Source organism: Callospermophilus lateralis, chromosome 11 (assembly GCF_048772815.1).
Source record: "Callospermophilus lateralis isolate mCalLat2 chromosome 11, mCalLat2.hap1, whole genome shotgun sequence".
Lineage (NCBI taxonomy): Eukaryota > Metazoa > Chordata > Mammalia > Rodentia > Sciuridae > Callospermophilus > Callospermophilus lateralis.
The window spans coordinates 19644609-19669086 of record NC_135315.1 but is presented as its reverse complement, the minus strand read 5'-3'; the positions used below and the strand labels follow the sequence as shown (position 1 = coordinate 19669086).

Sequence of the window (24478 nt, the reverse complement as noted above, 5' to 3'; positions counted from 1 at the left end):
ACATATTTCCTTTTACCAAATTTTATTGACATACATCTGGGGGCTATTGGTATAAGATACTGTGTATGGTATGGCTGTTGGACAGGTAGGTTAGAATCTGTTCTGCCCTCAGTGACTTTTATCTAGTGGGAAATTTGACATATGTACACATAAAAATGATGGAATATGTGATGAGAGACATGTAAGCAATACAACCCAAATTTTATTCAAGTGCAAAGGAAGGAGGGAATCACACTTAGCTGAGACAATCACAGGTGTGGTCACACAAGGGTATTTGCTGAGTTGGGATATGACAAGGCCTTAGATAGAGTGCATTCTTGAAGGGGAAAGAGTAGAAAGAGAGATAAATTAGGAAATTATCATAGTAATCCAAGCTTGAAAAATGACACACACCTGTAGTCCCAGTGGCTCAGAAGGCTGAGGCAGAAGGATCCTGAATTCAAAGCCAGCCTCAACAAAAGTGAGACGCTAAGCAACTCAATGAGACCCTGTCTCTAAATAAAATTCAAAATAGGGCTGGGGATGTGACTCAGTGGTCGAGTGCCCATGAGTTCAATCCCTGGTACCCTCCCCCAACAGAAAAACCTCAGGGGAGCAGGGATAGGGTTGTGGCTTGGTGGTAGAGTGCTTACCTAGCATGTATGAGGCACTGTGTTCAATCCTCAGCATCACATTAAAATAAATAAATAAAAGTTAAAAAAAAAAAAAAAAGGAGTAAACCAGTAGGACTTAGATATGGCGGAGATAAAGGAGAGAGAAGTTAGGGGCAACTTAAACATTGAACTTGAGTTATTAGAATAATGATAGCAGTAATAATAGAAGAGGACCATAAGGAGGAGGAACTGGCCTGAAGAAAAGGATGTGCAATATGAGGAAACAGTGGAACAAGTTGTTATGCCCCACAAAGAATTCGAAATGGGGTTCAGTGGGAAAAGGTTAGATCTGGAAATAGAGGTTTGAGAGTCTTCAGCACAGAAAGGCAATATGAACCCACAGGAAGGATAAGAGCTCTAAGAGATAAGGTGTATTGAAAAGAAGGTTGAGGGCCTGGGGCTGTGGCTCAGGTGGAGTGCTGGCCTAGCACGTGTGAGGCCCTGGGCTCTATCCTCAGCTCCACATAAAAATAAATAAATAGAATAAAGGTATTATGTCCAACTACAACTAAAAAAAAAAAAAAAATTAAAAAAAGAACCTCCAAGGAAATGTCCACTTTTGAAAAATGAGGGGGAAAATGGAGACAGAGATAAGATCAAAGAGGTAGTCATAGAAAAAAAGCATCAAAGAGGCCAAGAAAATGGTGGTCTCTGAGGAAGCTGATAAATTCATTCATTCAGCAAATATTTGTTGATTGATTAGGGTTGGGGTTGTGGCTCAGCGGTAGAACGCTCACTCGCCTAGCATGTGCGAGGCCCTGGGTTCGATCCGCAGCACCACATAAAAATAAATAAATAAAGATATTGTGTCCAACTAAAAAATAAATATTAAAAAAAAAAAGAATTAAAAAAAAATTTGTTGATTGCTCTGTGGACCATAAACTATGCCCAATGATGGGCTGGTGTGAAATAAAGGTTAAAAATCAGGCAGGAAATTGAGGTGACAGGATCAAGGGTATGCATATATTTAAATAGGGATGGCCTAAACATGTTTGTGTCCTAAAGGAAAGGAACCAGGGAAGAGAGAGACAGAATATTAAAGAGAAGTCCTGAAGGAGGTTGGAAAGGTGAGGTGAGAAGGGTGACTCTTGTAAAAGAAGGAGTAAAAGTGGTGAAGAATCTTTGTATGAATCAAATATAGTGACAAAGAGAGAACGATTAAAGGGTTCACATGCCTGACCTCAAACTCATAAAATAGGGAAAAAAGAGGATGGGGGTGGGGGCCATAGAGCAACAATTCTGGTTTGGGAACTGACCAACTGTGTAAGGAGGCAGATAACATCAAAAGGGTTCCTGGGACTTGAGACTAGGAGGTTGAGGACTTGGGTGAGGTGAGAAAGATAGCAGCTCTGTCTTTGGAAGCAGAGCTGTCTCTAGTGATACAAAGTTCTCCTACTGGGAGATTGAGGAATGGTGGAGTCAAAGACACAGGAATCAAAGAGATTGTAAAATCGTGGGGAGTTTTAATTAAATGGTAACTGACATGCATGTTAATATTAAAAGATGCGTAGTACAGTGGAACTAAGTCTAGAGACCTGGGTTCTACTGGTGTTCTACTAACAAATATGCTGCGTTGGGGAACTCACTTCCCTTTTCTGACATCGAACCAGAAGACTTCATAAGGCTCTTTCTGGTCTAAAAGATAAAGTTTTTAAGGATAATGGAGAGGACTGGCTGATGACAGAAAGCCCTTCCGTCGGGCCGTCAGTCTCCTAAAAGGTGTCCGGAACCTTTCTGCTGTGCCTCCTGCCCGGACGTGCTGATGCGGATGCCGGAAGTCCCGTGTGCGGAGGTTCCGTGTTTTCTGGGCTACTACGATGGCGATGAGTTTCGAGTGGCCGTGGCAGTACCGCTTCCCGCCCTTCTTTACGTGAGGCTGGGACCCCGAGAAGCCCCGCTGTACCTTTCCCTCTCCTCCCCGGGGCCCTGGGCTCAGTCCTGATGCATCACTTGGGTGGGGGTGTAGAAAGGATCCAGCCGCTATCATTCTTAGTTCCCCACTTTTCTCCAGACGCGCCCAGGGGCAAGTGCTGCCTCTAGCGTCCTGTAATTCTGCACCCTACTCCCTCCACCCGGCAGGTTACAGCCGAACGTGGACACTCGGCAGAAGCAACTGGCTGCCTGGTGCTCGCTGGTCCTGTCTTTCTGCCGCCTGCACAAACAATCCAGCATGACGGTGATGGAAGCGCAGGAGAGCCCACTCTTCAACAACGTCAAGCTACAGCGTATCCTCCCTCAGGCTCTTCTACAGCCCACACACATGCACTTCCACACTTTTCCACAAGTCCGGACTTCACCTCCCTCCCACTTTCCCCACATTAGGTAGGTTTCTACCCAAACTGAACTTGGAAAACAGCGAGAGCCTTCGTTTTACCTCCCAGGTGTAGTACCAAACCCTCCTGTCCTTGACAGCGATTAGTGCTCCAATCTTAGAATCTCTGCCTTGAAGCCAGATGCCAAGCTTTTCAACCAGATCCCATTTTGACAATTTAAATCTTCTCTGTTTTCTCTGTGTGAGACTCAAACTCGATACTATCTTTAATAATTTTCTCCACTCACCCCACTCTCTGAAGTGAGGATCATTTGTTTTTGCTGCCTGATTCACCCCTTAAATATCTATGGAGAGAGGATGAAGAAAGATGAAACACAGGATGAGGAACAGTAGTACCTTTCATTTTCGAAAGCTCTTCTTTCTAACTGGAATTTTTTTTTTTTAACCTTTCTTCCTAGAATATCTAATTTGTGAGGGTCAATCCCCAGTACTGTGTGTGTGGGGGGGAAGTGTCAGAATATCCAGGAAATGCCTTTTTTTGTTGTTGTTCTAGAGATTGAACCTTGGCGTGCTTAACCACTGAGCCATATCCCTGTCCTTTTATTTTTTATTTTGAGACAGGCTCTTCCTATGTTATAGAGGCTGACCACAAACTTAGAATCCTCCTGTCTCAGTCTCCTAAATTGCTGAGATTATAGTTGTGTATTCAAATCCAATTATATCTTGTTCAGAAATTGCAAGCATGTTTGTGGGGAGAAGAAAGGAAGGTGGTTTTTAGCATGGGATTAGCCCTGAGAATTATTATCCAACCTAATTCAAATGTATGCCTTTCCCTTAACCTTAAACCAGGGAAACTTCCTGTGGAATCAATTCAGATTGTGTTAGAGGAACTAAGGAAGAAAGGTGGGTTCAAGTCCCCAGATTTCTTATTTTTCTTCTTACTTGGGTTTTCCTGAGGGCAGATTAGGACATATCTTTTCCCTTTAATAAATTTTCTGTCCCTTGCCTGCAAGCCCAGAGCATTCTGTACAGTTGACAGCCTCGTTCCTGAGTCTTTCCCCTCATTTGTGTACAAAATTGAAATGTCTGAGATGGGCTAAGGAGAATGGGTGCCTTGTAGATAGTAAAATATTATTCTGAAAGCAGTCTCTTCCACTCTATCCCACCCTAGTAGTCCTCCTTGTTCTTTTTTTTTTTAATATTTATTTTATAGTTGTAGTTAGGCACAATACCATTATTTTATTTATTCATCTTTATATGGTGCTGAGGATCAAACCCAGGGCCTCGCATGTGCCAGGCATATGCTCTACCGCTGAGCCACAACCTCGGCCTTCCTTGTCCCTCTTATAGAGCATGATGCATTCATAAGTGTCTGTTTTTACAGGGAATCTCGAGTGGTTGGATAAGAACAAATCTAGCTTCCTGATCATGTGGCGGAGGCCAGAAGAATGGGGGAAACTCATTTATCAGTGGGTGAGACCATCTTGCTGCCAAGTACTAAGAAGTGACCCATGGCAAAAGAAAATTTTACCTGTGCCCAAACAGATATCTTGTATTCCCAGATCCAGACTTGGCAAAGTGGGAAAGGGACAGAGAGAGGAAGTGTAGGCCTTCCATGCAAACACCCTCAGTGACTCAATTTCTCTGGCTACATAAAACCTCCCTTTCTTTGGCTGTAGGAGGCCAGAGGGTACATGAGGCCATGTTTAGAGAATGCAGTACTGGGAACTATAAGTGCAATTGTGGGCTGGAGCCTCTGGCCACAGGAGATAAATGGGGAAAGGAAGGGTGGTGGTGGGGGGAGAACCTGGGGCCCTTCCCCCACTGCACTCTTATGGAGCTATCCACATGAATGAGGCTTTCTGAAGGAGTGTGGGTTTAGGGACAGAACACACTTTCTCCCCAAATTCCTAGCCACCACCAACCCCAAACATTCCCAAGGGAGAAAGGAGGGGAGGAAGCATCAACAACCCAAATATAACAAGCACACACCAACCCATTCCTGAAACAGGAAAACAACCAGAGTGAGAGGTCACTCTCCAGGCACGTGAAGGCCTGTGGTTTAGTGGTTTTAAATGTGTGTGTACATATATAAATATAGCACCTGTTGGATTGTGGGTTTTGGGCCACTCTGCAGAAGTGACCATAAGTTCTGGATTGGGAATAAGTACCATTCATGGATGAAAGTAGTAGAGCTGTGAATTTACCTTCTCTCAGGAGTCTCTTAATTCTTATTTAACCTCATTTTCTGTGTCTACAGGTTTCCAGGAGTGGCCAAAATAACTCTGTATTTACCCTGTATGAACTGACCAATGGGGAAGACACAGAGGATGAGGGTAAATGCCTTTTCCTTCTTCAATTTTATCATCAGAAATCTCCTCTCTCCAATCCTACTTTGATTTCTATGCCTCTGAATTCCACAATACAAAAGTTCTTAACCCATATCCAAAGATTTCATACAAAAAAACTCGCATCCAACCCCCCCCCCCAAACCCTAGTATTGTTTATGGGGGTATATGTGCTTTTTATTTTTGGTTCCAGGGATTGAACCCAAGGGCACTTAACACTGAACCATATACCTAACCCTCTTTTTTTTTTTTTTTTTTTTGGGTGGTGCTGGGGATTGAACCCAGGGCCTTGTGCATATGAGGCAAGTTCTTTACCAACTGAGCTATATTCCTAACTCCCTAACCCCTTTTTTATATTTTATTTAGAGACAGGGTCTCACTGAGTTGCTTAGGATTTTGTTAAGTTGCTGAGGCTGATTTTGAACTCATGATCCTCCTGCCTCGGTCTCTCTGGCTGCTGGGAGGCAGGAGGATCGTGAGTTCAAAACCAGCTGACTCTCCCTAGCTGGCACCATGCCTGGCTATATGTTCATTTTTCTAGGGATAGAGTTAACATTACAAGATTTCCAGGGCATGTATTTCCCATGAAAAGTTAAGAATTACTGCTGTAGATGCCAATTGAGGAGCCAGCATGGGGGATTAAGCCTGAACTCTTGTTCCTTGCTGACTCAGGCTCTCTTTCACCCTTTATTCTTTTAGAGGGCTCAAGATTTGTGGGTGTCAGCTAAAGGGATTGGGCCAACACCCCCAACCCATTTAAATACTTTGGGTTTTGGCCAGGCAAGGATTTGTATTCTCTTTGATTTTTACGTAGTGTAAACACTTTCTTAGTTCTTTTCTTTCTGACTCCTTATCCTGATCCCCAGGATCACTAAACGTTCCAGTCTTTACTGGGGCAACAAGGGGTACCTCCCTTTCTCTTAGTTCCAGGATGCATCGGTAGAGTTTACTACTCTTGGCTGTTCCACTGCCCTGCAGGCCTCTGCTTGCTACTCCCACCATCACCCCATGACTTCAGTGCTGTAGCCTGGCCCAGTCCATCATTCAGGCTGGGCAAAGCTGGAGCCTTCTTCTGAATGCAGTCTCCCTGACTTGAGCTGGGCCCATGCAGGAGGTGAGGTGAGCAAGCCTGTCAGGGCTTGCCTGGTGCCTCTCACATTTCCCTGCAATATCTTTCCATATCTCTATACTCAGCTGGCCTTTGGCTCCTAGCTCTGTCCCTTTCAATTAAGAAGGATATCAGTGCTGGACTTTAACAGTCTCTAGTGAGGGCTAGTGGCTGTACTTTTTTGTGTTAAGACAGACCCTAATTTGTTCAAATATGCAGTTAGAGTCAGTATCTGGTGACAAGGGCCCTGACTTCCAGAGTGCTGATTGGCAGGGCCCCTTCTTTGTGCCCAAAAAAGCAGATGGTGTCACTCATGCGCATCAGACACTAATGGGAGCAAGGGACAGGAGGGCTGTGGGGGCTGAGATTACAGGAGAACCAGGGAGGGGGAAATAAGCCTGAACTCACTTTTTGCTGACTTAGGCTTTCTTCTGCACTTACTTTTTTTTTTTTTTTAATATAATGATAATAAGTATATTAATTTGCTTGATTGTAACAATCATTTCACAATGCACATGTATATAAAAATATCAAGTTGTACAACTTATACAATTTTTATATCAGTGATATCTTTTTTTTTTTTTTTTTAAAGAGAGAGAGAGAGAGAATTTTTAATATTTATTTTTTAGTTTTCGGTGGACACAACATCTTTGTTTGTATGTGGTGCTGAGGATCGAACCCGGGCCGCACACATGCCAGGCGAGCACGCTACCGCTTGAGCCACATCCCCAGCCCCTGTCAATGATATCTTAAGGAAGTTGTTATAAATAAAAATGTTAGTAATGCCCACAACATTCAGAACTACATAATAGCGAAAACTGGCAGATAGATAAAATCTCTGAATTTTGCAACAGGGGTAAGATTAGGGGAATGGGAGGTGATTTATCAGGTATTGTCCTTAAGAAATGGCCTGCCACCCTTACTCTTAAGGAGTGCCCAGTAAATGTAGGTGGCGTATGCAGCAGTGTAGATGGCATGTGCATACCCTGGCTCTGGAATGTCTCAGTTTCCAGTTTGGCTGTTCTCCTCAGTGCAGCTAGGAACTGAACCTCCCTAATTGCCCATCTCTTCCTGTCCAGAGTTCCATGGTCTGGATGAGGCAACCCTACTTCGGGCTCTGCAGGCTCTACAGCAGGAACACAAGGCTGAGATCATCACCGTCAGCGATGGCCGTGGTGTCAAGTTCTTCTAGAAGAGACTCGTCTCTCTTTACTTCTTACCTCCCACCCTTCTAGGGCTTTCAAAAAAGACAGACTTAGTATCCCCACAGACTGGATCTGTGACTCCACTAGATTTAAAAGGGCTCTAGTCCTGAAGGCTGAGCCCCAGGGATGAGTATCCTGCTACCCCATATGTCTGTCCCTGGGATGGGTGAGTCCAAGGTGCCAAGGAGAAAATATATGCTTCTTTGTGCCCTACCTCCTCTCTCATCCTAGACTGTCCCTGTGCCAGGGTCTGTAAACCAACACTTTACATGTGTCCACACAAGTAAGTACATATACATATGCACCTGCACAAGTTTCTGTCTCCACCTTCCCACCATTTGCTGCTGTTGCCTCCTTTCTCAGGCTGATGCTTGGTACTTCCTAGGGAATGAGAAGCCCTGGCTGCAGGCAGCCTTCCAGGCAATATGAAGATAGGAGGCTCCAGAAGGGACCTGGCCATGAGAGGCAGGTCTGACCCTGATTTATGATATTAAAATCTTAAATCTTACTGCCTGCATGTTAAGTCACTGTTGAAATGAGGTTGGAGAGGGCTGTAAGGTGTTCCGCCTGAGTGAGTTTCAGCCCAGGGGAAAAAAGAAGGCCTGTGGACTGGGCCCAGCAGGCTCCAATGAGCTTATGGTTTTGCATCTGTTGTGTGGGCTGTGTGGATTGCTGATCGAACACAGCTTGAGGAAAAACTGCTTGATCTCTGAAATGGAGTGGCATAATGGCTCCCTCTTCCCTCATCATCTCCCGCATGAAAATCCTGAACTACTCTGAAGCCCCTCCCTCCACTCATCTGGTCTGGGTGGGGTGGTTATGGCCAAGAGTAGCTGAGGGGGGTAAACCGGATGTGGACTTCGGTTTATTGGAGACTTTGGCAAACAGAAGGAGGAGGAAGGAGCCCACAGCAAAAACAGCCACTCTGGCCAGGACCAGGCTGCGGCCAAGGTGGGGTAGAGTGGATGAGTGATCAAGCCCTTGGTTTAGAGGAGGGCCTTGTCCTGGGTGCTCACACCCATCCTTGTGCATACCAGAAGGACAACAGAGTTGGAGAACCATACTTTTCCACTGACCTCTATGTTCGGCCTGGGGCTACTCCACATGATTAGAACCGAGCAGTGTTTCCTTATCTGGGGTGTGCAGGCGGGTAGTGGCCTCCCCCAACCACCCCCCACACACTAAGGTCCGGCCCCCAGAAGCCTTTCTCTGTTTGCTCCAGTGTCGTCCAATCCCCGCCCACTCCCCCCCCCCTAAAACAGGTTTGCACACGCAGTGCGGGAGAACACACTGCCGCCTTACACTCCACCCTCCACCCTTGCCAGGAATTGAGGTAGAAGGCTAGTGCTCGGAGACCGCAAGCAGAGGGGGTGCACTGGCAGCTGCTGAGGCTAGGAGGGATACACTGCGGGCTCTGAACCGCGGTGCGGTTCACTGCTGGGAGTGGACGGCCTTAGGGGGTAAGGGGGGGGGACGAGGCGGGGCCGGGGGCGGGGCCGCGAGTAGGCAACCCGGGCTTGGGGCCCCTACAGTTCAGCCGGATAGCTGCGCACCCAGCTAGTCTGCCTGTCAGGCTGCCTGCTCTTTGGTCATCGGGCTTGGTCAGCGGCGCCCGGTCCTTCCCCATGTTGGCACCCCGGACCACGGAGAACGCGGTCCCCATGTCCCAGACCGAGGCTGACCTAGCTCTGCTGCCCCCGCCGTCTCTCTCCACTACGGGGCCACCCCGCATCGGGCCCCCTCCTCGCAGAGCACGCCGCTTCTCCGGGAAGGCTGAGCCCCGGCCTCGCTCTTCCCGTGTCACCCGCCGCAGCTCAGTCGACTTGGGTCTGCTGAGCTCTTGGTGCCAGCCAGCGACACCCGTTCCGGAACCTCCTGATCCTCCTGACTTTGCTCCTCCGGGCCCCTCGAGTAGCCCACCACCTTGCTTCAAAGAGCTCCCCGAGGGCACGCGGACCGGGGCAGCCCCTGTGAAGACTGTGGATTCAGTGCATCCCGAGTTTATGGGATCTGCAGGAGGCTCACGGTCTGGGGAGCCGCCGAGAGTCTCAGATGCCGCAGCCCGGGAGCGACAGCGTGAGCAAGAAGAAAAGGAGGACACAGAGACCCAGGCTGTGGCAACATCCCCAGATGGCCGATACCTCAAGTTTGACATTGAGATTGGACGTGGCTCCTTCAAGACAGTGTATCGAGGGCTAGACACTGACACCACGGTGGAGGTGGCCTGGTGTGAGCTGCAGGTGCGGCTGGGTGCCCCCTCTGTGGCACCTCGGGATGGGACCTTTTGGAGGTATTAGGATGGGAGACTGGGCAGACGGCATCAAGGGAAGGATGTATTTTTCCTGCTGAATGCCCAGAAATCCCTGCCCTTGCTGAGATATCTGGCTGACTGGCTGGACTCAGGAGAAATAGGCAGATAGTATATAGTAGCTCCCCAAGGGGCATGGACATTCTTATTTTAAAACCTCTCTGCAAATCCCTGACAGTTGGAAATTAGGATGGGAAATAGAATGGGGGAGCCAGTTCAGATGTGGGAGGGGACACCCTACCAATTTCCTTCCCTGAATACCCACAATCTTTCCCCATCCTTTCTCTGTAAGTCCTGAGACTTTCCGTTGTGACCCTGGGATGCTAAAGATCAGGAGCTGGGTCAGGGTCCTCTCCTCTCCATCTCCAGAAGGATTTAGGGCAGTTTCCACAGAATGGTTCTTTCCCAGGCTGCTTCTGGAGTAGTGGGGAAGGCCTGTGGACAGGAAGCTCCAGCCTTGGCCTGAGTTTCAGTCCTGCTTCTCATCCCTCTGCCTACCTGGGTTCTTTCTTACCAGACCCAAAGGCTCTAAGCTCTTGGACTTCAGGAAGATGTTGGTTGGCAGAACTTTCTTCCTATTGCTACTCTTCTGCATATGCATGGGGAGAACCCAGTTGACTCTGGTCAGAAGCTTCAGATTCAGATTGGGGGACAGAGCCTGGGGGAAGGTTCCCTTCACTTTGGCCCTGGCACTGGGTTCACCTCTTGCGCCTGCCAGTGCCTCGCCCCAGGCTCTAGGCCAGGCCAACAGAGGAGGCCAAACCCTGGTACCGGAGGGAGAGGAGAGGGGGGCGGGGCAGCCATGGTGGTGGTGGGGAAGGGCTCCTGGCGCCTGGTCTTGGAGTTTTTCGTTCTCTATACGTCCCTCTGCAACCTCCGCCTTTTGTCTGAATCTAGCAGTTCCCAGTATCTGGGGCCAAACCCTTGCCGGACCCAATTCCCTGCCTGAGGTCCGCCTGCTGCCAGCCCCCGAGGCACCCCTCCCGCCCCACGGCAGGCCCGGGCAGCCACAAAGGCGCTATTGAGCTCAGGACTCCTGGACCGGGCTGCATAAAGGCGCTTGTGTCCAACAGGGGGTCCAAGGGGCGGCCCCAGGACTAGGATGGGTGTGTTCTTGGAGCAAACCTAAGGGACTGACAAGGAGTTTGGGTCTACAGTCTGTTGGGCTAACTATCCCATCATCCCGACCCCATCCATGGACTCCATCACCCTTTCCCCCTGCTCCACTCTAGGTGCCCCATCCTTCTCTGGGCCTAATGGGATCCTTATTCGCCATTCCACAGACTCGGAAACTGTCTCGGGCTGAGCGGCAGCGCTTCTCCGAAGAGGTGGAAATGCTCAAGGGGCTGCAGCACCCCAACATTGTCCGCTTTTATGACTCCTGGAAGTCGGTGCTGAGGGGCCAGGTTTGCATCGTGCTGGTCACAGAACTCATGACCTCTGGCACACTCAAGACGTGAGCTCTGGCGGGGGTGGGAGGGGAAGGGTGGAACATCTCCTCACTATCTCCCCACTGCTTCCTGAACTTTCCCAGGTTGTACAAATTTTTTACATCCAGGTCCAAAACCCAGGCTCACCGTCTCCCATCCAACCTATGTTCCTACCTGAATGAATAGCAATGTCCACCCAGGACTCCAGTCAAAATCTTAGGTGTCTTCCCAGACATCTCTCTCTCTGCTACACCCTCACCTTCATCAGTATAGTCTCCAAGTTCCTCCTCAGTATCTCCACACTGGGCTTTTCCCACCCCATCCTTCCCTGCAGCAGAATCCTAAAGGGCCTCACTTGGCTCTGCCCTCCCTCGGAGCTTTCCTAACTTCCTGCAACCTGGAGGATCTTTCCTAGGTTTCCCATGTCCCTGGGGGTAATGTCCATACTGGCTAACCCATTTCCAAAATCCTTAGGATTCAGCCTCCTCTGCTTTCAGCCAAAGATCCAGACTTCCAGAATTCTCAGGAACTCCTCCCACCCTCCCCTGTAACTTGCTTTGTCCCTTCCTTTGAGGGCAGTGTCCTCTCTGCCTGGAAAGTCTCCATCCCTTACCCTTTTCACACTTCAACTTCCTCTCCTGCAAGATACAAAAGTTTTTCCTCTGTGAAGCTTTCCCCCATGCTTGGGACAGTTAGTCATCCCTTCCCACAAACACTTTGGCTGTGGACCTATCTATTTATCATCAGATCCATTTTGTAATTTCATGACTATCTACCACACCCAACTTAGTTTCTCCCAGGGACCTAGTATGGAGCTATGCTAGAAAAAGGCTGGTAGAAGGTGCAGAGGCAAGGGTGGGATGAAGGGGAACTTATCAGTGGGAGCCCTTCCCCTGCTTACTTTTCCTGCACCACGGCCCTGGTTATGCACCCTTTCCCAGGTACCTGAGAAGGTTCCGTGAAATGAAACCAAGAGTCCTTCAGCGCTGGAGCCGCCAAATTCTCCGGGGGCTTCATTTTCTACACTCCCGGGTCCCCCCTATACTGCACCGGGATCTCAAGTGTGACAACGTCTTCATCACAGGCCCTACAGGCTCTGTCAAAATCGGGGACCTGGGCCTGGCCACACTCAAGCGCGCCTCCTTCGCCAAAAGCGTCATTGGTGCGTCCTTCCAGGCGGGTCCTTGCCATTAATATCTCCCCCACGTCAGAAGAGAAATGGGATCCTTCCTTCCCCAGCAGAGCTTTAGAGATACACGAATTAGGAGCCCACCGGGGAATTGGGGAGACCTATGGCATCCCTCCCACACACATTATAGGCAAGGGTTGGTCACTTGCATTTCAGAACTCCTGGGTTTGCCCCTGCACTTCCTAGCTCATGATATGCCCATGTGGAGGGATGAGGTCAGAAGGAAGATTTGGCAGCCTGATCCTTGTTGTGGATCCTACAGGGACCCCGGAATTCATGGCCCCCGAGATGTACGAGGAAAAGTACGATGAGGCAGTGGATGTGTACGCGTTTGGCATGTGCATGCTGGAGATGGCTACCTCAGAGTATCCCTATTCAGAGTGCCAAAATGCTGCGCAAATCTACCGCAAGGTCACTTCGGTGAGAGGGGTGCGGCTAGGGGAGAAGGGATTCCAGATGCCACTCTCATTTTCCTGCCCCAGCTAGCCCGTGGTCAATGCCCTTTCCCTTCACAAAGAAAAAGATACCTTAGTGATATTGGATGTACAATGCCTCCCCCAATCCCTGCAAGCTAATAATATTAATAATATATCTAGAAATTTACAAAGGATTTCATATCCATTCTCTCATCCAGTCTTTCTAGCTACTCCGCAAGTTGAGGGAGGCAAATGTTCTATCCTGCATGTTACAAATAAAACAGTCAGTCTTGTTCAAGGTCACACTGTTAATAATGGAGGAACTTTTAATTTTTTTCCTGGTGCTGGGGATTGAACCCAGGGTCTAGTGCTTGATTTGCTGAGCTACACCCCCAGCCCTAAGGACTAGGATTGGAATTAAAATCTTCTAGTAGTAGTTGCCAAGCTTTGGTGAGTGCCTGCACTGCTGCCCGCACTGGAGCGGGTGTGTGTGTTGGGGGGTATCTAGCAGAAAGCTGAGGTGTGAAGGACCAGAGACGTCAAGCAACCCCTTCTCCTAGGGTACAAAACCAAACAGCTTCTACAAAGTGAAGATGCCCGAGGTGAAGGAGATCATTGAAGGCTGCATTCGTACAGATAAGAATGAGAGGTGGGGTACCCGGCAGAGCTGGGTGGGAAAGAGGTGCAAACACTGTCAGACTCGGCTCACCGCCGAACCACTCACAGGTTCACCATCCAGGATCTCCTGGCCCACGCCTTCTTCTGTGAGGAGCGCGGTGTGCACGTGGAGCTGGCGGAGGAGGACGACGGCGAGAAACCGGGGCTCAAGCTCTGGTTGCGTATGGAGGGCGCGCGACGCGGGGGTCGCCCGCGGGACAACCAGGCCATTGAGTTCCTTTTCCAGTTGGGCCGGGACGCGGCAGAGGAGGTGGCACAGGAGATGGTGAGCGGAGGTCAGACTGTACTGTGGCTGAGCGTGTAAAGGGCGGGTTGGCATTGACCAGAGGGACCCTGAAGCGGAAGGAGGTGGTCTCTCTCCACTTTTGTGGCATCTCCTACAGGTGTCTCCCTGCCTCTCCTGTCCTAATGAACCTGCAAACACATTCAGTGTTTCTTTCCAGAAAAAGCCTGGATCCTCTAATTCCCCTGCTTTAGCTCCTGCAGATGTGTTTATCTTGGAATGCCCTTTACCTGTTTTTCCTTTCCACCCTTCCCCTCCCCCATGCTTCTCTTCTTCTTCTCCTTCTCCTTCTCCTCCCTCCTTCTTTCTCTATACGCAGAACCCTCGGTTTCACTAAGGCTTCCCCTCTAGAATCAAAATTAAAAGCTTCTTTCCATGGCAGCGCATCCTTGAGTAGCCCTCAAGCCGTGGGTCTAGTTGTATGGATACATTCTGGTCTTTCTCCTCCATTAGATTATCAACTCCTTGAGGACAGAGACTGTTCCCCCCCCCATCCATGACAGTGTTTGGCATGTGGTAGCCTACATTCCTATATGGTTTAAAGTATTTTAAAATGCATTTGATCATTGCTACCAATCCTGCAGGAAGAGTATTTTTATCCTAACTTATTGATGAGGAAATGGAAGTTCAAAGAGGTTGAATATCTTGTCCAAGATGCCAAGTAAGTGACAAATCTGGATTTAAACTCAGGTAGTTTAAATTTGCAGTCAGATCACCTGTATTTACTACCTCTACTCACCCAACAAATTTCACAGTTGAAATTAATGAGGAGGAAAGAAGAGGGATGAATAGCTGGTTGAAGAGGGTGTGTGTGAATAAATGGAGGTTGAAGATGCCAGGGCAGAAACATGGGGAGAGATTTAGGAAGGCCTGAGTAGGGGAAAGGGAGAGAGGATGGGATCTTCAATAGAGAAATGGCAGTTGCTAAGGTGAGGATCATTGAAGGTGGGTGAAGAACCTGAGACAGTTTGAATGTGGCATAACAGCAGCTCTTCACAGCACAGCCCAATATGATCTGACATCAAACCCTACTTGAGTATGTACAAGGGATTCTTGACTTTGGCATTACTGACATTTTTCTGTTGTTCTGTGCATTGTAGGATGTTGAAAGAATCCCTGGCTTCTACTTACTGAGTGCAGTAGCATCTACATTGTAGTTGTGATGATTAAAAATGTTTTGCAGCTGGGCATTGTGGCACATGCCTATAATCCCGATGATAGGTTAAGGCTGGGAGATCATAAGTTTGAGGCCAGCTTCAGCAATTTAGCAAGACCTGATCTCAAAATGAAAAGTAAAAAGGGCTGGGGGTGTGGCTCAGTGGCAAAGTGCCCCTGGGTTCAATCCTCAGTACAAAAAAAAAAAAAAAAAAAAAAGACTCTAGATTTTATCAAGCTCTCCCCCTATTGAGAGCCACTGACTTACATGAACTGGTCACTCAATTTTTTTCCTCTAAAATGGTCTGATAAGACCTATCTCACAATGGTATTGGAAGGACTTAATGATGACAATGTTAAGGAGTTGCCAATTAATGGACATAGTGACTAATCAATAAATGGTTCTCTTCCTCCCTTATCCTCAAGATGTCCTGCTGGATCTTTGAGGGGGATCCCACACTGTCTTCCTTATTCTTCCAATTCCAGGTAGCCCTGGGGTTGGTTTGTGAAGCTGATTACCAGCCAGTGGCCCGTGCAGTACGTGAACGGGTTGCTGCCATCCAGCGAAAGCGTGAGAAGCTTCGAAAAGCTAGGGAGTTGGAAGCCCTCCCACCTGAGCCAGGACCTCTGCCAGCAACTGTTCCCATGGCTCCTGGTCCCTCAGTTGCCTTCCCCCTAGAACCTGAGGAACCAGAAGCAGACCAGCACCAGTCTTTCCTCTTCCGCCATGCCAGCTACTCATCTACCACTTGTAAGTCATGTCTGATGGTGGACCTAGGTCAACTCTGGCTCTCTGCACCCCACCTACAAGTCCAACCCAGAAGCACTGTCACTCATCCTGCCTTCCATCCCAGCCATGAAGCTCCCTCTGGGAAAGAACTCTCCACAGCTCCCTCTTTGCACTAGACCCCTGTGCTCAGACAAGGCCTCTTCTCTGTCACCACTTCCCTTTATTTTTTTGATTCCCTCCCTCCCTCCCTCACTAGCGGATTGTGAGACTGATGGCTACCTCAGCTCCTCTGGCTTCCTGGATGCCTCAGACCCTGCCCTTCAGCCCCCTGGGGGGGTGCCATCCAGCCCCGATGAGTCCCATCTCTGCCTACCCTCGGTGAGAAGGGATTACATGGGGGCTCCCAGCCATTCCAAGCCTATGACCTATCTCTCTCCTTGAAAGCCCAACCCCCTAACCTGTCCCCATGTCCTGGAAATTCACTACTTTTGTCCTTACCTTCCCCAATTCCCTATCCCTACTATCCTCCCAACATCCTTGCTGTGGTCTCTCTGGGTCTCAATAGCTATCTTCCCCTGACTTCATGAACCCTTATCCTATTTCAGGCTTTTGCCTTGTCCATTCCACGTTCTGGCCCTGGCAGTGAGTTTTCTCCTGGGGACAGGTATGTTTTGGAATGAGTTGGGGTGCCAGGATGAGATATTTGGAACTCTGGGGTCCCATTGTCTACACAGACTCTTCCATCTCCCTTCCCTTTTCCAGCTATGCCTCAGATGCAGCATCAGGCCTCAGCAACATAGGAGAAGGGATGGGACAGATGAGGAGACCTCCAGGGAAGAATCTCCGGCGTAGACCCCGATCCCGGCTAAGGGTCACTAGTGTAAGAAAGAACATGGAGAATTACCTACAGGGCTAGGAGGGCACTTTCAGTGGATGGGGAAGGTCAGCCAAGAAAGCAGAATAATGTAAATGACTAGTCATGAAGCAACTAGTCTAGTTTCTAATACTAGACTTTGGGGGTAGAGTCTACTTCTCTCCAAGTCCAGTCTGGCACTGTCACTTGACTGGAGTAGAGTAGGAACACATGATGAAGACAGAGGCACTGACCACGTCCCCTCTCCTGACTTTGACTCTGAAGGTCTCAGACCAGAATGACAGAGTGGTTGAGTGCCAGCTACAGACTCACAACAGCAAGATGGTGACTTTCCGATTTGATCTGGATGGGGACAGCCCAGAAGAAATTGCAGCTGCCATGGTGAGGGGGGTGAGAGAGATAAGGAGAGAGTGTATGCATCTGGGAAAAAAAGAGTCTCCCTCCTGATGTGTATTGGTGCTGAAACGCCTGATCCCACAGCACGGGGAATGAATATAAAACCCTGCTTAGCATTGAGCCCAGTGACTCTGAAGACATCTCAGCATTTGTTTTGGGGAAGATTTCTGTTTATCTGGTCAGGATTGACTCCTCAGCTGGAGCTATTTGGGACTGGGTGTACACAAGTGCTGCATGTGAACTGCATGCTAGACGTGATACTGTGGCTTTAAGAAAAGCATGGATGGGCAGCAGTGGAACAAGTGGGGCTTACCCAAGGTCTTGAAAGATAAATAAGAAAGGAAAGGAGGGTATGCCTAGCTGGAGGTGCAGCATAAGCAAAGGCATTCCAAGTAGGGAGTCACTTGGAGTATGGGGCTGTGAGGACATCATGAGGCAACTACTGTCACTGGAAGTAAATGCTATAAGAAAATTGTGGGATGTAGAGGTGGGTTTGGAGTGGGCACAGATTATAGATGGTCATAAGAGTTAGGCAGGGTGTAATACAATAAGAGAAGATTTTGAAGAATGAAGACCATTCTGCCATAGAATATGGGAGGGGACTACAGGTAGAGAATCCAGCTAGAAGATAAACACAAGAAGCCAGATGTGGCTGGGTGTGGTGGCACATGCCTATAATCCCAGTGACTCAGGAGGCTGAGGCAAGAGGATTGCAGATTTCAGGTCAGCCTCAGCAATTTAGTGAGTCCTTGTCTCAAAAAATAAAAAGGGTTGGGGTCATGGCTCAGCAATAGAAAGCTCCTGGGTTCAACCCCCAGTGCAAAAGAAAAGAAAAGCTAGATGTGGATGAAGGAGAAGATGGATTATAGAGATAGGAAAAGAAGGGGTAAATCTGAGGGTTGTTTCAGGAAATTAGTAACCTGTTGATATAGTACAGTGAAGGTAATAGATGCCCAATAAATATTTGCTGAGTTGATATGATAGAGAGTTAGGGAGGGGTGATGTCAAGGGCGACTTGTAGCTTGGCAGAACTAAGAGGAGCAGGCCACCCAAAGAGAGAGAGAGAGAGAGAGAGAGAGAGAGAGAGAGAGAGAAAATAAAAGCAGGCTTTTAAGGGGCTATATTGAGCTTGAGTGACAGCCAAGATAAGATCCTCCATAGCAACAGGATATGGGTTGGACTGGCCCTGGCAGTGAATTTTCTCCTGGGGACAGGTATGCTTTGGAATGAGAGGTAGGTTTAGAAGTCATCAGTACAGAGTTGAGATTGAAGAAAGATGGGCCTGCAAAGTCAGAGACATATAGGACTTGAGTGCATCTCAGTGGATACCACTTGTTCTAGAAGGGGGAAACTAAGTTATTAAAGGGCATAGAGATGGAGCCAAAGAGGTAGGAAGATGTTAGTAAAAACTGAGTGAGGAGAGTTTCTAGTGACATAGGGTGAAGGCTGAGGCAAGACCACACTAGCTTTTTTTAGGAGAAGGTCTTTGTGGGAGATTATTTTCAATAGAATAGAGTAGGTAGACACAAGCTTCTGGGATGTTGCAGTGAAGGCATTAAGAGAAATGTCAGGCTTCAGAAACTATAAATTATCTTCATCATGTCATTCACCTGAGTCTAGGACAAAGAAAAATGTCACCCTGTATAAAAGTCTGTCTTCTTCCATCAGGCCACTTAACCCTTCTAGAGTCTTTCCTCCAGCCACTATTGATTTCTTTTTCTTTTTCTGTACTATCAGGATAAATCCAGGGACTCTGTACCACTGAGCTATACCCCCAGCCCTTTTTTGAAATTTTGAGACAGGTTTCTTGCTAAGTTACCCAGGCTGGTCTCAAACTTGCATTCTTTTTGCCTCAGTCTTTTGAGTAACTGGGATTACAGGCATGTACCACTATGCACAGCAAACCACACTGTGGTTTTCGAGTGGTCCTCTAAAGAGGCTGGGTGCCTTCCTGCCTCTGCTCCATCTGCTCAGGTATCTGTCACTGTTACAGCCTTCTCTACTAGGCTCTCATGCCCATTCAGACCACATACAACTAAAGTGACCTTGCCCCTGAACCCAAGGTCAATTCCCCTCGATTTTCTTCTTACCAATTCTCCTGAGACTTGGATCTGATCTTGTTGCTTTTCACCGCAAAATCTTTAGTGGCTGCTTTGGTTGTAGAGTAAGATCCAAATGACAAAGCATGGCCTTTAACATCTACAGCTTGCTCAACTATGCTTGAGTCCTTACTATTTGAAGAATGTGCCATGCTTATGCCTCAAAGCTGTTTTACTGTTCTCTCTGCCTAAACTGCGGAACAGATGAAAGAGTGGGCTTTTCCCCCTGCTCCCTCCCAGCTCCCACCCTGGGCACTGGGGATTGAACCCAGGGGTGTTCTACCACTGAGCTACACCCTAGTCTTATTTTTTATTTTGAGACAAGGACTCACCAAGTTGCCTAGACTAGCCTCAAATTTGCAATTTTTCTGCCTCAGCCTCCTGAGTTGCTGGTATTACAGGTGTGTGCCTCCATGCCTGGCAAAGGGTGGGCTTTTGTGTAAATACTTCAGTGTAAATTTCAGCTCTGTTGAAATTTGGTGAACTTGGGCAAGTTTTTTTCTCTTTCTCTCCCTCTCCCTCTCTCTCTCTCTAACCCAGGACCTCGTGCATGCTAGGCAAGTGTTCTACCACTGAGTTAACATCACCAGTCCCTTGGGCAAGTTTCTTTACCTCTCTGAATCTCATTTGCTTATCAGGTGGTAATATTCATTTTGCAAAGATGTTCTGATATCATATGATATAATGCATGAGAAGTGGCCACTTATGGTAGGTGCTCAAAAAATGGTTGCTTTTCTTACTCCAACAATGTAAGGTTCAGCTCCAAAGACTTACTCCGTAAAGTTGTCCCAGGTTCTCCCATTCCCAGGGTTGTGTGACCTGTTCCCTCATGGGAATAACGTTTTGGGGAGGGTGATAAATAACAGACGTTTGGCATTTTTTTAAAAAAAATATTTTTTTAGTTGTCAGTGGACTTTATTTATTTATATATGGTGCTGAGAATAGAACCCAGTGCCTCACACATGCTAGACAAGGGCTCTATCACTGAGCCCCAGCCCCAGCCCCTAGCATCTTTTTATTGTGGTAAAAAAATACAACATAAAATTTACAATTTTAACCATTTTTAAGTATACAGTTCAGTAATGTTTGGTATGTTCACTTTGTTGTGGAACATCCATGAAACAGCTCTCCTTAGCCGCAGGGTAGTATTTCTATCTTTCCTTATCTAAGAAAGGCTCATAAGCAGCTTACCTATGAGCACCTTACCAAGGAGGCTAACTTGCAGTAGCCTTTGTGTTTGTTTGTCCCCTCCACTAGATTTTGGGCTCACGATAAGGACCTTGCTTCATGTTTTCATGTATTACATGGTACCTAGTACAATGCATGTCATGTAGTAGGTAGTAAATATGTGTGGAGTTGAATGTGATATTTACCGTTTATTGCCTTATTTCCTACTTCACTTTGTCATGTGTGTGTATGTGAGCCTGTGTGGTATAGTTTATAAATCCTAAGAGGGCAGGAGTTATGTCCAAAAGCATGCCAGGCAACAGAAGAAAGAACTCAGATTCTAGTTAGTAGACCTGGGTTCGAATCTGTGACAGCCTGAATTCAACCTGTTTGAGCACTGGTTGTCTTTACTCTAAACTGAGGATGTTAATACAGACCTCAGAAAGTTATTGGTATTAAATGTGATAATATATGTAAGGCATCTTGTATATACAGTACATGCATCCTTTGAGTGTTAGTCTGCCACATAATAGATATTGGTAAATACTTGTTTTAGGTTGGTGGTTGGCAGAAATGGCACTCTGAATGGTTGGTTTTTAAAGAGCAAGAGCAAGGGCCAGGGATGAGTGAGATAACTGAGTATCCTTCCTATCCTATTAACCCTTGTTAGGTGTATAATGAGTTCATTTTGCCTTCGGAGAGAGATGGATTCCTGAGCCGGATTCGGGAGATTATCCAGCGAGTAGAGACCCTGTTGAAGAGAGATAATGGCCCCTCCGAGTCTGCTGAAGATGCACTAAGCCCCCAGGTCAGGCCCTTCTGGACATCTCCAGGAAGAATGGATTTTCTGCCAGAGTTCACTACTCTTTCCTCCACAGTCCCCTTGGATTAACTCCTTTTTACCTCTGGGACCTTGAAACAGTGGCTCTTACCCCCTTTGAGAATATGATGAAAGCCATGGACTCTTGTTAAAAAAAAAAAGTGTTGAATGCATACTTTTCTTTTAGATCATTATTTTGAAATAATTTCAGACTTTCAAAGTTGCAAGAATTATTCAGAGAATTTGCAATTTGCCAGTTTTTTGTTTCATGACATCAGCATTATCATTCTTTCTTCCTCTCTCCCCTCCCTGTTTGTATGTATGTGTATGTACATATCCCCTCCCTGTTTATATGTATGTGTATGTACATATAAATATACATAATTTTCTTCTGAGCCACTTGAAAGTAAGTTGCAGACCTCATGCCCCTTTACCCCTAAATATTTCAGCACATACTTCTGAATCCCTTGAAACTCATGTCTGGACTCTAGAGGCTCATGGATCCTTGCTTAAAAATCCCAGTCTGAAACCTTCCATCTAAGACTCGGTTTTCCCCACTGTGACTGTGCTGCCACACCTTTTTTCCCCCTTAGGAGGAGCCACCACCACTGCCTGCCCTCCCAGGTCCCTTCCCAGACCCATCCATTGGTATGTACTGTGTATCCCTTAGGGTTGTTTCTGGGAAGGACATAGGGCATAGGGGACTGGAATCTCAACACTTACTTCTCCCCACCCAGCAGAGCCCCAGTGCAGCACCTTCCCAGAACAGAGAAGCTGGGCAACCTTCTCCACTTCTCCTGGAACACCCTTGTCTCCTGGAAACCCATTTTCCCCTGGAACCCCCATCCTTCCAAGTCCCATTTTTCCCATAATTTCTCCCCCGTGTCATCCTAGCCCTTTCCCATTCTCCCAGGTCTCCTCAAATCCCGCTCTATACTCCCCCAGCTCTCCACTTCCATTCTCCTCCAGTGCATCCCAGTTTCCAATTCCATCCTCTCCATTTCCTCTGAGTTCTCTCTCCAACAGTTCTCCACCCCCATTCTCTCCTAGTTGTTCCCAGCTCACTCTTAATTCTCCTTCTTTTCCTCTCTGCCCCTCCCCTTCTCCCTCCCCCTCCACTACAGTAGCCCCTCTCCTCTCTCTGGCTAGTGCCTTCTCTCTGGCTGTGATGACTGTGGCCCAGTCCCTGCTGTCCCCCTCCCCGGGGCTCCTTTCCCAGTCTCCTCCAGCCCCTCCTAATCCACTGCCAAGCCTGTCCACTGCCCTTGTTCCTTGTGACCAGGAGAGCCTTTCACCTCAAGCAGCCGAGATGGAGAGTGAGGTAAGTAGGAAATCAAGAGGGATGATTAGGGGGTCTCCATTCTGGATCATTTCCCTCCTCATGAACCCACACTTTGTAGGCCTCCCCAAATCCTGCTTGGCCACTCCTGGGTGAAGCCAGACTGGCACCCATCTCTGAAGGTGAGGCCTCTGCCTGCCCATTATTCCCAGTTTGCTTTATATCCTACCAGATTTCTCTCACTCTCTTCATTCTCTCCTTGCCTTCCTGCAGAGGGAAAGCCACAGCTTGTTGGGCGTTTCCATGTGACTTCATCTAAGGAAACAACGGAGCCTCTTTCCTTGCAACCAACATCCCCAACTCTCTCCAGTTCTGTAAAGCTTCCAACTCCTCAGCTGACCTCAGAGAGTTCAGACACAGAGGATGGTGCTGGAAGTGGGCCAGAGACCAGGGAGGCTCTGGCGGAGAGTGATAGGGCAACTGAGGGTCTGGAGGATGGAGTTGAGGAGGAAGGGGATGATGGGAAGGAACCCCGAGTTGGGGGCAGCCCCCAACCCCTGATCCATCCCAGCCCAGTGTGGATGAACTACTCCTACAGCAGCCTGTGTCTAAGCAGTGAGGAGTCAGAAAGCAGTGGGGAAGATGAGGAATTCTGGGCTGAGCTGCAGAATCTTCGGCAGAAGTGAGTCTGGGGAGGATAGTGGAGCAACAGGTGAACTTGGAGGAACAACATGGGAGAGCTCTCTCATGCCCTTGGTACATCCTCAGGCACTTGTCAGAGGTGGAAACATTACAGACACTACAGAAAAAGGAAATTGAGGACTTGTACAGCCGACTTGGGAAGCAGCCCCCACCTGGCATCGTGGCCCCCGCAGCTATGCTGTCCAGTCGTCAGCGTCGCCTCTCCAAGGGCAGTTTCCCTACCTCGCGCCGCAACAGTCTGCAGCGCTCAGAGCCCCCAGGCCCTGGTGAGACTGCAGCTGCACAGTTTCCATCTTTCCCAAGACCCCTTCCTTATCAATTCAGTTTTCTTGTAGGCCCTGGAGTCTGCCTCTTGATTTGAGGGGACTAGCCTCCCTCTTCTCACTGGCCCTTCCCTCACTTAGTGCTCTCCCTCCCCCATCCTGCTCCCAGGCATCATGCGAAGGAACTCCCTGAGTGGCAGCAGCACCGGCTCCCAGGAGCAGCGGGCAAGCAAAGGGGTGACATTCGCCGGGGATGTTAGCAGGATGGTGAGGGTGGGGCCAAGGGAGGGAGAGCCCAGGGAATGGTAATTGGCAGCACTTTTGCCTTCTTCTCACCTTGAAGTTTTCTTCAGTGCTTTTTTTTTTCCTCCTTCCAGTGAATTCAGAACAGAAGCCATTTGTCTCCCCCCACACCATGGCCCAACATGGTGCTTGTGCTCTCTGAACCTGATGCTTTTCTGACCAACTCAACTCGGCAAGACTCCAGTACTGAGGGGCAAACAGCCAGGGTGGCATGGAGAATGCAGTTGTTTTTTATGAGTCAAACATGGCAACTGTTTGCTTTGTGGAGGTGTCAGTTCTACAGCTACCATCTTCATTTCCAACCCCTCCCCAGCCAAAGCAATCCACTAAGCAATCCCACACAAGCTCGGATGCTTCTAGAGGGCTCACTCCCAGATGGAAGAGTGTAGGCGGTGTGCTCACATCAGAATTAGTGGCAGCCAATAAAAAATGCTGGAAATAAGGACTGAATCTCTGTTATGTTTTAGAACTGGGGGCAAAGTCTTGTGCACTGAGTCAGGGGAGGATTTAAAGGGACTCTCTTTCACACAATAGGAGGCAGGGTGGAAGCTGCCAAGCAGGCTTCTGCCACAGAGGTCATGAGGAAATTGCAAGGTCAGTGATCCACTAGACCAAGCTAACATCCCCTTCAGATCCCACCCTAAGCCTGAAAAGGCGAGTACCAGTGAAAGACAAAGACAAGGCTTTTTTTTTTTTTTTCGGTCTCACATCCTTCATCCATTTACCTAAGGATAAGAAAAGGCAGTAAAGTTTAAGTAAGTTTGTTCTTGAGGGTAGAGGGCAGAAGAGTGACCTTCCTT

The 24478-nt window shown here is 48.1% G+C and overlaps 2 protein-coding genes across 4 annotated transcripts; both read left to right on the top strand.

Annotated features, from left to right (window-relative positions):
• The first annotated feature begins 2447 nt into the window (after positions 1-2447).
• Vps25 (vacuolar protein sorting 25 homolog) lies at positions 2448-8094 on the top strand. Its single transcript, XM_076869805.2, has 6 exons — positions 2448-2523; positions 2733-2878; positions 3775-3828; positions 4310-4398; positions 5186-5261; positions 7461-8094. Exons 1-6 carry the CDS (start codon positions 2471-2473, stop codon positions 7571-7573), a joined length of 531 nt encoding a protein of 176 aa, XP_076725920.1. The 5' UTR covers positions 2448-2470; the 3' UTR covers positions 7574-8094.
• Positions 8095-9211: 1117 nt separating this feature from the next.
• Wnk4 (WNK lysine deficient protein kinase 4) lies at positions 9212-24003 on the top strand. 3 transcript variants are annotated; one of them, XM_076870059.2, is made up of 19 exons: positions 9212-9826; positions 11178-11350; positions 12266-12486; positions 12776-12933; positions 13490-13578; positions 13656-13872; positions 15532-15796; positions 16032-16153; positions 16381-16439; positions 16538-16655; positions 16914-17030; positions 20982-21119; positions 21725-21779; positions 21869-22452; positions 22532-22592; positions 22684-23092; positions 23179-23378; positions 23545-23642; positions 23753-24003. In XM_076870059.2, the coding sequence occupies exons 1-19, from the start codon at positions 9212-9214 to the stop codon at positions 23753-23755; spliced, it is 3702 nt and encodes a 1233-aa protein (XP_076726174.2). In that variant the 3' UTR covers positions 23756-24003. The 3 variants fall into 3 exon arrangements, with proteins under 3 accessions (XP_076726174.2, XP_076726173.2, XP_076726172.2); XM_076870058.2 differs by having other exon boundaries at positions 21872-22452; positions 23545-24003; XM_076870057.2 differs by having other exon boundaries at positions 23545-24003.
• Positions 24004-24478: the final 475 nt, after the last annotated feature.